Raw genomic sequence first — 12,120 nt, 5'->3', positions numbered from 1 at the left:
ACTTCTGATGTCGGAGAATACTGATTTTGCACTGGAGTGATTGGCTCTTCATCTCCTTCCATGATTTGTTTATATGTAATGGCACTTCGCACAGCAAGTCGCTTGCAATGTTCTTCATCTCTTAACTCGAAGCAGACTGACTCGCAAGCCATCTGTCTTTCTCCGACAATTCTTCTATTTCACCACATCTATTTCATCATCCTTCTAACATTGTCTCTATTGCATCAGCCAAAGAACTGCAAGCGTAATGCTCATTTGAGCTTGTATCAAATGATGCTCTGTCCATTTAACATTATGTTACCTAACATACTGTCCGTTAACTTTCAAACTAAACATATCTAGATCTGTAATTCTTCGACATATATATGTATATATATATATATATATATGTATATGGAGTGTAGTGGATCTACGCGCGTTTGCTATTAAAAGAGCAACTCTCTTGTTATTTTGGATATAACAACATGAAGAGAGATTGCATACACAGGAGTGTGTTAAAAAACAGACAAACGCGATACGACAGAAAAAGAAATAGCAAAGTACACACAACCGCGGCCAAATCGGAAAATATTAGCGAACTCTTTTAAACTGTATAGATACTTACACATACATATACATATAAGGATATATATATATATACTGTGCCAAGTATACACAAAGTAGAAAAGATGGCTGAGAAAATGCCGGTAGAACGCTTATGTACTTATATATATGCTGTGTCACATATATATAAGGTACAAGGAAAAAAATATGGCGCGAACACGAGACTTGCACAAAATGTATGGAGAAAAAAGTGTATTACTTATCTTGACAACCAATTGCTTGCTGGGGTCGAGCGATATCTAATATCCGGCTCGAAGGACCAAAATGTGGAGGGGGGCGTCTTTCCAATAAATAAAAACACTTTCAATTCTGATACGTAGTGGGTTTGTTCACTTTACAAACTTTTTATTCGACACTTGAAAAATGTACTTGTGCATGTGCTTGCGAAAATTCGAATATAAAGGTAGAAGGCGGAATAGAAAAAGCACTAAAAGGGCAGGGTGACCATCTCTAGAGGAAACCAAGAAAGGTGTTGCTGCACGTATGACACGGTCACACGCACAGTATACCAGCTTTGTCGCTATCGATAACTTGCGATCGCGACCACACTGTCAGCTGGCCTGAGTGGTCACACCTGCAGTCATCTGGCATCAACAAAAATAAAATAATAAAATAAACCTTCAGTCTGTGTCCAGCACACAAAGTGATACTATTAAAACCCATTATAAAATTGGAATTAACTCCTTTGCATGAAACTTAACAAACTCAACTCGAACACTTAGAACCAGTGAAGTTTGTAAACAACATTTCAAATGTTTGTTCACTTTTAAGTTGATACATGTATGAATTGTGTAATTTGAGTTTATATTGTTACACTGGAATTGAAAGAAATTAATTTGAATTGCATAAGAAATGGAAATGAATCCTTTATGTATTTATGTTATATCTAATGTTGAAGATATAAGTTGAGATATATGTAGGCGTTTAAGAAAGAGAAAAACGGGAATCCCCCGATCATAAACAAAACAACTGTCAATCTACTTGTAGTTTGAAACTAGAGATGTGCTATATATAATATTTTTAAAAAAAGGTCGATGTCGTGTCGATAATGAATGATGAAATATTTACCGACGAGAATAAGATGTAAAAAAATGTAAAAATCCCCGCATTTTCCCCACATAATGCCAATCCCCAATCAACTTAAAATGGGGAATTCCCCACAAATTGGCAACGCTGGGTCCCATGTTTCACTCTAGTATGTTCTAGCGTTGCCACTCAACTAACGTCACAATTTGATTGTCATTTCCACTTGGCGTTACCACTAAGGGAACGAGCTAGAAACAAAAACATTTATTTTAATTTTTTGTAAATTAATGCTCACTTCAGTATATTTATGCAAAGCGTTGCCACTAAGTTGTAATATAACATTGCTGTTTGAACGTTTGAACGCCAATGTAAAAAACTCAAATAATTCCTAGAGGTTGCAAAAATTGTAATAAAAAAAGTGTGGAGGGGGGCGTCTTTCCAATAAATAAAAACACTTTCAATTCTGATACGTAGTGGGTTTGTTCACTTTACAAACTTTTTATTCGACACTTGAAAAATGTACTTGTGCATGTGCTTGCGAAAATTCGAATATAAAGGTAGAAGGCGGAATAGAAAAAGCACTAAAAGGGCAGGGTGACCATCTCTAGAGGAAACCAAGAACAGTGTGGCTGCGCGTATGACACGGTCATACGCACAGTATACCAGCTTTGTCGCTATCGATAACTTGCGATCGCGACCACACTGTCAGCTGGTCTGAGTGGTCACACCTGCAGTCATCTGGCATCAACATCCTCCCCCCCTTGCAATGAGTTGCAACCGGTATCATTGTCCAAATGGACCGGACAGAATCCAACCCAAGGTGGAATTCTGGGACATCAGCCAGGTTGGATGATGTGAGGATACACATCAGTGCCGAGCACCAGGGACACCATCGATGGCTGGAACCAGCGTTCGTCGGCGAGCGTAATCCTGCTCCAAGTTTTCGCCATCGTCGGGTCAGAGGGGAGTGCGGCAGCAGAGTTAAGAGTCCACCTGCAGCAGCACCTTTCGACGGAACTCGGATGTCCGCGAGCGGATGATCTCCGTGCAGACCCCTTCCGTGCCAACGCGGGTGACGGATAGCCGGTAGGCCGTTGTCAATGATGCGCTGATACGGCTGGTTGCCGCGCACGGGTCGATCAGCGCTCGCATCTCGAATGTCTTACATCCGGTGTCGATTAGGATGTTGGCCGTTGGAAGGATGCCACAGCCTTGTCCTGCAGCAAGGATGCGAGCGACGTCGGAAAAGCCCCCTCGGGCGTAGGCGAGGCCGGTCGATGGGGAGACGGCGAGCGGGAGCGTGACCGTGGCGAACGTTGCCATGTTGGGGTTCGCGAACGTGGCCGTGTTGCGGTTCGCGACCGGGTGGAGACCGGTTGGTCATCGCCTCGCCGCTGACGGTTGGGATGAGCGCTGCGTGCCTCCTTGAAGTGCAGCAGTGTGTGGTGGTCCCCCCGACACACCCTGCACCTTTCCGCGCTGCGGCAGGATTGCCCGGAGTGTTGGTGGGCCAAACAGTTAGAGCAGTAGTCGTTGATGAGTACTGCTCTCAACCGTTTCTCCGCTGTCAGCCTCAGGAATCGCCGACACTTCCGGAGTGGGTGAATCCCACGGCACACGCGACACCGGAACGAGTGGGTGCCAGCGGGGTGGTCCTGGTGGGTGGATGTATGTGATGGCATACTACATGAAATGAAACAAGAAAAAAACAAACGATTATTGTAGTAGCCTCTTTGCAGTGTCAATGACACACGGAACAGGACAGCATAGGACAACACAGGACGACGAATAGGAGTACGAAATAGGATGTTATTCGTCCTTCAGTCCTTCTGACGTGGAGGGGTCAGTCTTGCTGTCCATCGGGAGTAGAATGAGTTTGGCAACGGGCCTTCGGATAGTACCCCGCGCCGTGAGCACATCCACAACTCGGACCTTGGGATCGGTGCCTGGACACGTCGTCAGCACCCGTCCTAGGCGCCACTCGTTTGAGGGGAGGTTGTCTTCTTTTATGACGACCATGTCACCGATCCGAAGGTTCCGTGTAGGGGATTGCCATTTCGTCCGTTTGTGCAGCTCCTTCAGGTACTCATCTTTCCAACGGAAACAAAATTGTTGGTGAAGAGCCTTCAGTCGCTGCCACCGATTGAGGATGGAGGTGGCCGTTTGGTTAATTGGTGGTTCCAACAGCGAAATAGGAGGGCCACCTATGAGGAAATGGCCAGGAGTGAGCGCTAGTAAGTCCGAAGGATCCTCGGACATAGGGGAAATCGGCCTCGAATTCAGGCAGGCTTCGATCTTAGCGAGAAGAGTGGACAACTCTTCGAACGTATACTTCGGAGGTCGCCTTGTAAAAGAGTGCCTTGAAACTCTTTACGCCGGCTTTCCATAATCCACCCATATGCGGGGCGCCCGGCGGGTTGAAGTGCCAGGATAGGCTCTTGTGGGCGTGTTGTGCGATGATGCACTCCCTCGTCGCTTCCAAGAAGTCGTAGAAGATCACTTTGTCAGCTCCAACGAAGGTTTTCCCGTTGTCCGAGTACATCTGGTATGGACACCCGCGCCGTGCGATGAAACGGGAGAATGTGGCCAGGAATTTCTCCGTCGTGAGATCCGATGTTGTCTCCAAGTGGATCGCCTTCGTGCTGAAGCACACGAAGACGCAGACATACCCTTTGGTGATGAGATCACGCAAACCTTGGTGATTGTAGATCACGCAAACCTTGCAAGAGTTGATGGTGGATTTGACGAGTACCTTCAATTTCGGAATCCAGAATCTGGAGCGGATCAGCCGCGTGCCGACTTGGTTACCCCCATGTAAGGATATACGATGGGTGAATCGAACCAGTAGTCGTGCAAAGGACGAGGAATACGAGAGGACGATTGGATGATTCTCATCATAACGCAGCGAGTGGGACGCCCTCAGACGCCCACAGGCCCGTAGAATCCCCTTGCCATCGAGGAAAGGGTTCAAGTTTCGGATTGAACTTGAGGAAGGAACCTGCTGCTTGGACTGCAGTGGTATTCTTGTTGAAAAGTTTGTCGTTGAGCCATGACGATTAGCCGCTCTTGGATCCGTGACAGCTCATCCGCTTGGACCACGGTAGAGCTTGGAACTGCCAACTTCCGACTTCTATCGATGAATCTGAGAACATAGGCAGACGTGCGCAGTGCCTTGCCAAACTCAGAGAACTTATTCAGGAAGTCAGGAGTAGGAGGTAACTTAACGACGTTGCACTTAATCCGCTGCTCCAGCAGAGTCTCCGGAATGGGACTTGGAGATGTTGGCCATTGATCCGACGGGAGATGAAGCCACTCTGGTTCATGCCACCACAAAGGATTACGCATCAATTCTTGTGGCAGGACACCTCGGCTTGCAAGATCTGCCGGTTTGTGCTCGGATCGCACATGCGACCAGTTCTTGGCGTCGCTGGCTTGGACAATTTTGGCCACACGATTGGCCACAAAGGTTGTCCATCTGCAGGGTGGCTTGTTCAACCAGGCGATAACAATTGTTGAATCAGTCCAAAAGAAAGTCTGGAAACTTTCTGCTGGCAGATTCAGGAGGAGGGCTGCAGATAACTCAGCCAACAGGACTGCGCCACAAAGCTCCAAACGTGGCACTGAGAGAGACTTGACAGGAGCCACTATTGTCTTCGCAGTGAGGAGATGTGTGGAAACCTTGTTTGCCGTCTCCACACGGAAATAGATCGCCGCTCCATACGCCCTTTCTGAAGCATCACAGAATCCGTGGTACTGGAGCTTCACTCGTGTCTAGAATTGGACCCATCTTGGAATCCGGATCTTTCCCAGAGCAGGATAGCTCTGGAGGTACTCCTTCCATTGGAGTAAAAGATCCGTGGGTAAATGCTCGTCCCATTCAAGCGTTCTCAGCCAGATCTCCTGCATGAAGATCTTGTCTCGGATAACGAAAGGGGGCCAGCCACCCGACTGGGTCGAAAAGCTTAGCGATTTGCGAAAGCACTTCCCTCTTCGTGTAGGAGTCCTGATGGGCAACTTCTGGTGGCATGAACCACCTGATGCCCAGAGTTTTCGCCGTACAGGAGTCTTCGAGTTCGAGGAAATCTTCTCGAAGTAAATGGTCCTTTGGAATGTCCTTCAGCACGCTCTTATGGTTCGACGTCCACTTCCTCAGCGGGAAGCCAGCGCTGTCCAGGGCTGCACACACTTCCGCAATGGTCCGGATGGCCTCTTCTTTCGTGTGTGTCCCCGCCAGGACGTCGTCCACGTACATGTTGTTGAAAATGACTCGGCTTGCGAGAGGATACTCCAAGCGTATGTCATCAGCAAGTTGCTGGAGGACTCGTAGAGCCAGGAAAGGCGCACAGTTGACACCGAATGTCACTGTGTTCAACTCGAAGTCACGGATCTCATCGTCCGACGTACGGAACAGAATTCGTTGGAACGGCGTGTGCTTCGATTCCATGAGGATTTGGCGATACATCTTCGTTATGTCCGCATTGAACACATATCGATAGTATCGCCATCTGAGGATCTTCAACGTGAGATCTGATTGGAGAATGGGCCCTGAATGAAGGAAATCATTCAGACTCTTACCATATGAGGATGGACAAGATGCGTTGAAAACGACTCGCACCTTCGTTGTGGTGCTATCTGGTTTGAGTACGGCGTGGTGAGGCAGGTAGAAATTGGGAGTCGTGACAATCGCCTGAGGCGATATGGGTGTCATATGACCCAAGTCCACGTACTCCTGGAGAACGGCATTGTACTGTTCCTTTAGAGAATCGTTTCTTGACAAACGATTCTCGTTCTTGAGGAATTGAGCCAGCGCTATAGATCTGGAATGACCCAGTTGAATGCCATCGGGCTTCCGGAGTGGAAGAGTCACCCGATATCTGCCACATTTGCTACGAGAAGTAGTCTTAACGAAGTTTTCTTAGCAAACGAAGTCTGTCTCCTTTATCAGCTTCGCTGGAATATACTCCACCTCCCAAAATTTGGAAAGTAGGCTGTCGAGCTATTCGTCTGCTTGGAGGGCGACTCTTCTCGAAAACGCAGAAACAGTTGTCGACACATTCTGGGAGACGGGGCCGGTGAGAATCCAGCCAAACACGGTCTCCTGCCCAAGGAGTGAGCCACAAATGTTTGGCCGGGAGCCCCTCAAGATGACTGACGGAAGGATATCCGCGCCAATTAGAATATCAATCTGAGCGCTCTTGTAGAAGTGTGGATCTGCCAGTTCTATCGCTGGTAGATCCCTTAGGAAAGCTCGCGGCATATCGCGGGAGGGCAGTTTGCCTGCCAACTGTGGAATTACGAATGTCTCGATATGGAGCCTCGGCTTCGTCGGAGAACCAATGCTGAAGTGACATAACTTCTGCGATTGGGCCGCAACTGCGTGATTTAGCCCGGATACCTGGGCTCGCACGGACTGGAAAGGCAACTTAATGCATTGGAACAGACGCTCAGAAATGAAGGTCGCTTCGGACCCGGAATCAATAAGCGCACGTGCGGTGTATGTAGTGCCCAAGTGGCATACGTTGATGACCGCCGTGCCGAGAAGGACATTCTGAGCATTATTGGCAAAGAAATTTTGCAAATTTGTTGCCGTTGGATTTGAAGTGGACTGTATATTGGAAGGTGAAGAGGCACCATTGTGGGCACTGTCGCCCCGATGGAGAAGAGTGTTGTGCCGCCCTTTGAATGTAAAGCAATTGTGCGCACTCGTGCACTCTCGGAGTTGGTGACCTCTTGCGAAACAGTTTAAACAGAGACTTTTCTGTTTGATGTATGTCATCCGCTCATTGACCGACATTTGCAAAAAACGCGGACACACCCGGACAGGGTGATTCTCCTTTGAGCACAAATCACACGATTTGCCTTTCGGAGTGACTCGGGCCTCAAAGAAGTTGACTCGCTTGGAATTCTGCGGACGGGATGGTCCTGCAGTCGCGTTCTGTGGGTTGGCATTCTGTTTCACGTCCTCAATCGCTTCGAGCGTACGATAGCGCTCATTGAGGAACGTGCTCATATCCTAACATGCGGGAATTTTCGCTTTGTCCACAAAGATTGCTCCCACAACGAGAGTGTGAGCTTGGGGAGTTTGGACGAGCAGAGGAAAACGAGGATGCAATCTGCGAACGGGCTACAGACGGAAATGTCTGAATGCTCAAGAGCGGTCAAGCCACGCTGAATCGTGCTCTGCAGCTCCTTGATTGCTGCTCCCGACTCTTGGGTAACCGTGGACAGGTTGAACAGGATTTTTAACTGGCTTGTTATTAACAAGCGCTTGTTTTCAAATCGTTCGCAGAGAGCACCCCATGCCGACGCGAAACCATCGTTTGTCAGCGGAAATTTGGCTACGATCTCATTGGCCTCAACCGGAGTCAACCTTGGATTGTTGACATAGATGGCCGTGAAAAGGTCACGGAAGGTCGGCCACCGCAAGTAATTCCCACGGAACACTTCGGTGTCGACTGGAGGGAGCCGGCAGCCACTGGAGTATACAGGAGGAACGGATGCTTCTCTCCTGCTGGACCCGGAAACTTGGGTAATTTGCCCCTTAACATGGGCGAGACACCGCTCATACACTGCATAGCAGTGATCGTATTTCGCCTTCATGGCCTGTGTGCCTTCGCTGTCGCCGTCTTGATGCAGTGCATCAGCGCATGTGGAATAGGCGGCTTCGACATTGTCCCAGAGGGCTTGCAGCCGGTCACGACGGATCTCGTACGTGTGTACATTGTCGTCTTCGGCTGCAGGCCCTCTGACCCGACTCTCAAAGTGCACCAGAGACACTGACGAAGTTGCTGAGAGCCATCGCACGGGTTTCGCTAAGTTTAGCTTGGACGGAACGGGTAGTTGCCTGACTACGTGGAGAAGTCGAAGATGTACGCAACGGCGGAGTCTTTGCAGAAGCAGACGGCGACGCACGATCGACTTTTACTCGGAGTTGAGCGGCAGGGGTGGCGGATTTGGACCCCGAAGGAGCGGGCGAAGCGGACGACAGGCGACGAGCTGTGGTCGGAAGCTTTAACGAGTGTTTTGAGTCCTTTTCGCTCTTTTGGCTCTTTACGGCAGTCACTTTAGCACTTTAGAGTCTTCTTCTCAACCCAGACTCACGATAAAGCGGACAGCCGAAAGCAAGCACAAAATGGATAGGAACTTCGGCTGTCACAGGATAGTGAGAAAAGCCGACACAAGAAAACAGACGAGGAGGAAAAAATCGTTGTTGGAAAAACAACATTGTGTTGGAAAAAGCAAAATTGTTTAAATAAAAACACAAACAGCAGCGTGAATCTTTATTACTCGGTGGGATTGCTGCTATTTATATACGTATACGGAGATGGATAATATATATGTATGTGTAATAATGGATTGGTATATATAATCTCAATGTATGAGGAGTATATACGGAGTGTATATGTAACGTGTACGGAAGTGTACGTGTATGTATGTGATAATATATATATATTATATGGGTAATACTGGACTTGAGTATGCAACTTCAGTATGTATGGAACATATACGGAGTGTATATGTGTGTAAGTGTCGTGTATGGAAGTGTACGTGTATGTATGTGTGTTGTATGTGGATGTATATATGTCGTATGTATATGTATGTATATATATATATGTCGGAGAATACTGATTTTGCACTGGAGTGATTGGCTCTTCATCTCCTTCCATGATTTGTTTATATGTAATGGCACTTCGCAAAGCAAGTCGCTTGCAATGTTCTTCGTCTCGTCACTCGAAGCAGACTGACTCGCAAGCCATCTGTCTCTCTCCGCCAATTCTTCTATTTCACCACATCTATTTCATCATCCTTCTAACATTGTCTCTATTGCATCAGCCAAAGAACTGCAAGCGCCATGCTCATTTGAGCTTGTATCAAATGATGCTCTGTCCATTTAACATTATGTTACCTAACATACTGTCCGTTAACTTTCAAACTAAACATATCTAGATCTGTAATTCTTCGACACGGCCATCCTGACCTTTACGCGTCCTCGCGTATCATGCTTCTCAAAAAGATTCATCATAATAATAACTTTTATTCAATATTTCAATTTCATTCATTTCTCGTAACTTAAAATTCTATTTTACATTAATTTTCCGCTAATTTCTATCTTATAGTAATAAAAAAGTTAAAGTATTCTCCATTACAAAGTGAAAATTAAAATCAACAACATAATTCATAAATTCATCAAATGCATTGTAGTTCAATGGTGTGCCTTGCCCTGCTCAACTTCTTTTTTTTTTTAACTTAATTTTACCGAACATATCTACCGCCACAGCGACATTTTTTTTTTTTTATCTTTCCTCATCTCTTTGTACCATAACTCCTTCTCTCAACATCTCTTCATCACTTTATACTCTTAGGCTCTTACTGCACACACTGCAACGTTCACCCGCACACTCTGCGTACTGGTCCCTCTGGACCCACATAGTCCCCCGCCATGCAGTAACTGCGCAGATTACTACATGACACGGCTATAGCCTTTGTAAATGATTTAATCTCAGCTTATGGTACCTACGAGTGCCTCAGTCGACGATCTCTCGCACTCATCTGCCTCTACTTCATTAGCCATCGCACGCAGCTGCTCGTGGGCATACTTATATGTTCGCTTGCTTGTAAGAGATTTCAATATATAACGGTCACCATCAAGCTTTTCTATTATGACAAACGGTCCGTTAAATTTTGGATCTAGCTTTGTTTGGTGCCGTTCTTCATTTTTGAGCAGGACATGGTCACCTACATTGTAACTTACAATCTTAGCCTTATTCTTGTCATAGCGTTGCTTCTCATATTCAGCACTATTCTTTATATTTTGTAAGGCCTTTGATCTAACATGTTCAATGTCAATGTCCACTTCTTCTACCATTGGCATCATGCCCATTGGTCTTGCCTCTTTACCAATTAATAACTCCAATGCACTAAGCTTTGTGACTCTATTGGCCGTGCAATTCATGGCTAACTGCACTTCTTTTAAGGCATCCTGCCAAGATCGCTTGCTTGTCTCAACTGCCGTCAACATTGCTTTCATGGTACTCATAACGCGCTCAACCTGTCCATTCGCCCGGCTTGCACCGGTCGCTATCAGATACAAGTCAATTTTTTGTGATAAGCAAAATTGCCTAAAATCACCACTCGCAAAACTGCGACCTTGATCGGCAATGATACGAGTGGGTACCCCAAACATACATATAGTGGACTTCAATGCCTCTATGCAACTATTAGTGTCGAGGCTAAGAGCGTGGTGTAGATGACCATATTTAGTGAAAGCATCTATTTGCACTATCACGTATTCTTTGATGTCATTTTTGCCACTCAACTTGCCACTTATATCCATGTGCACGGTATGCCATGGTATGGAAACTTTGGGTATGGGGTGTAGTTCTATTTGGGCCTTTCCCGACGTTGACTTTGAAAGCTTGCAGGTGATGCAATTCTCAACAAATTTTCGCACATATTTGGACATATTTGGGAACCAATACTGCGTATATACCTTATCTAGTGTTTTCTCCCATCCCAAATGCATTATGGCCTCATGTACGTGATTAATCACGGACCACCTAAATGCTCGCGGTATTACCGGCAGACATCGACTTTGTCCGTTTCTCTGTATTACTCTATACAACATGCCTGACCGCATTTCGTACGTCTTTGCATCTTCATGTCTCAGTTCGTTATTTTGCAACTTTGCTATTAAGTCCGTAATCTCTATATCTCGCTGCTGTTCAGCAAGTAGCCAGTTATCTGTAATGTCTGCCATGCATATACGTACTTCCGTTATTTTGGTAGACTTAGTAACCTTGTCAATTGGTAGTGGATTGCGCGAAAGGAAATCTACATGTGCCATACTGTTTCCTCTTCTATATTCTACCTCAAACTCAAAGGACTGCAGATATGCCCACCAGCGATGGACCCTTGGCGTTAATTCTATTTTATTGCGGCTAGCTTTGAGCGAATTACAATCCGTGAAAACGACAAATGGACGACCCTGCAAATAATGACGAAAATGTTTCACTGCGTTGTACACTGCCAGTGTCTCCAGTTCATATGAGGGGTATCTTGTTTCAGCCCCTGTAGTACACTTGCTATAATATTCTATGACTCTTGGTTTAACGTTTATCTTGTGCATTAAGATAGCTCCATAGCAGTCTGCACTAGCGTCAGTATGGAGTTCAACCGGGTATTGTGGGTCATAGATGATAAGAACTGAGTCGCTAACCAATGCAGATATTATTTCTTGGCGTACCTGCTCATGCTTCTCATGCCACTCGAATTTGCTGTTTTTTTGACGTTAAAAAATATAAGGGCTTCATTAATTCAGAAAACCAAGGAATGACTTGTCGGAAGTAGGAAGATAAGCCAATAAATTGTCTTAGTTGCGTAACTGTCTGTGGGGGTTGTAATGCAGTCAATGCCTGAATTTTTCGCGGCTTTGGTCTTATTTCTCCGTTTTCAATTGTATACCCCAAGTATTCAACACTTGGCTCCAAGAAG

The 12,120-nt window shown here is 46.2% G+C and overlaps 1 protein-coding gene across 1 annotated transcript; it reads right to left on the bottom strand.

The window, feature by feature from the left end:
- Positions 1–3,925: 3,925 nt before the first annotated feature.
- LOC133850025 (uncharacterized) lies at positions 3,926–7,639 on the bottom strand. The gene is made up of 5 exons (XM_062285984.1): positions 7,445–7,639; positions 6,783–7,234; positions 5,612–6,503; positions 4,709–5,400; positions 3,926–4,652 (listed from the first exon to the last, which is right to left on the bottom strand). The coding sequence occupies exons 1-5, from the start codon at positions 7,637–7,639 to the stop codon at positions 3,926–3,928; spliced, it is 2,958 nt and encodes a 985-aa protein (XP_062141968.1).
- Between the last annotated feature and the right edge of the window lie 4,481 nt (positions 7,640–12,120).

Source organism: Drosophila sulfurigaster, unplaced genomic scaffold (genome assembly GCF_023558435.1).
Source record: "Drosophila sulfurigaster albostrigata strain 15112-1811.04 unplaced genomic scaffold, ASM2355843v2 scaffold_47_pilon, whole genome shotgun sequence".
NCBI classification, from domain to species: Eukaryota; Metazoa; Arthropoda; class Insecta; order Diptera; family Drosophilidae; genus Drosophila; species Drosophila sulfurigaster.
The sequence above is the reverse complement of the archived record's forward strand: the minus strand, read 5'-3'. Positions and strand labels throughout refer to the sequence as shown.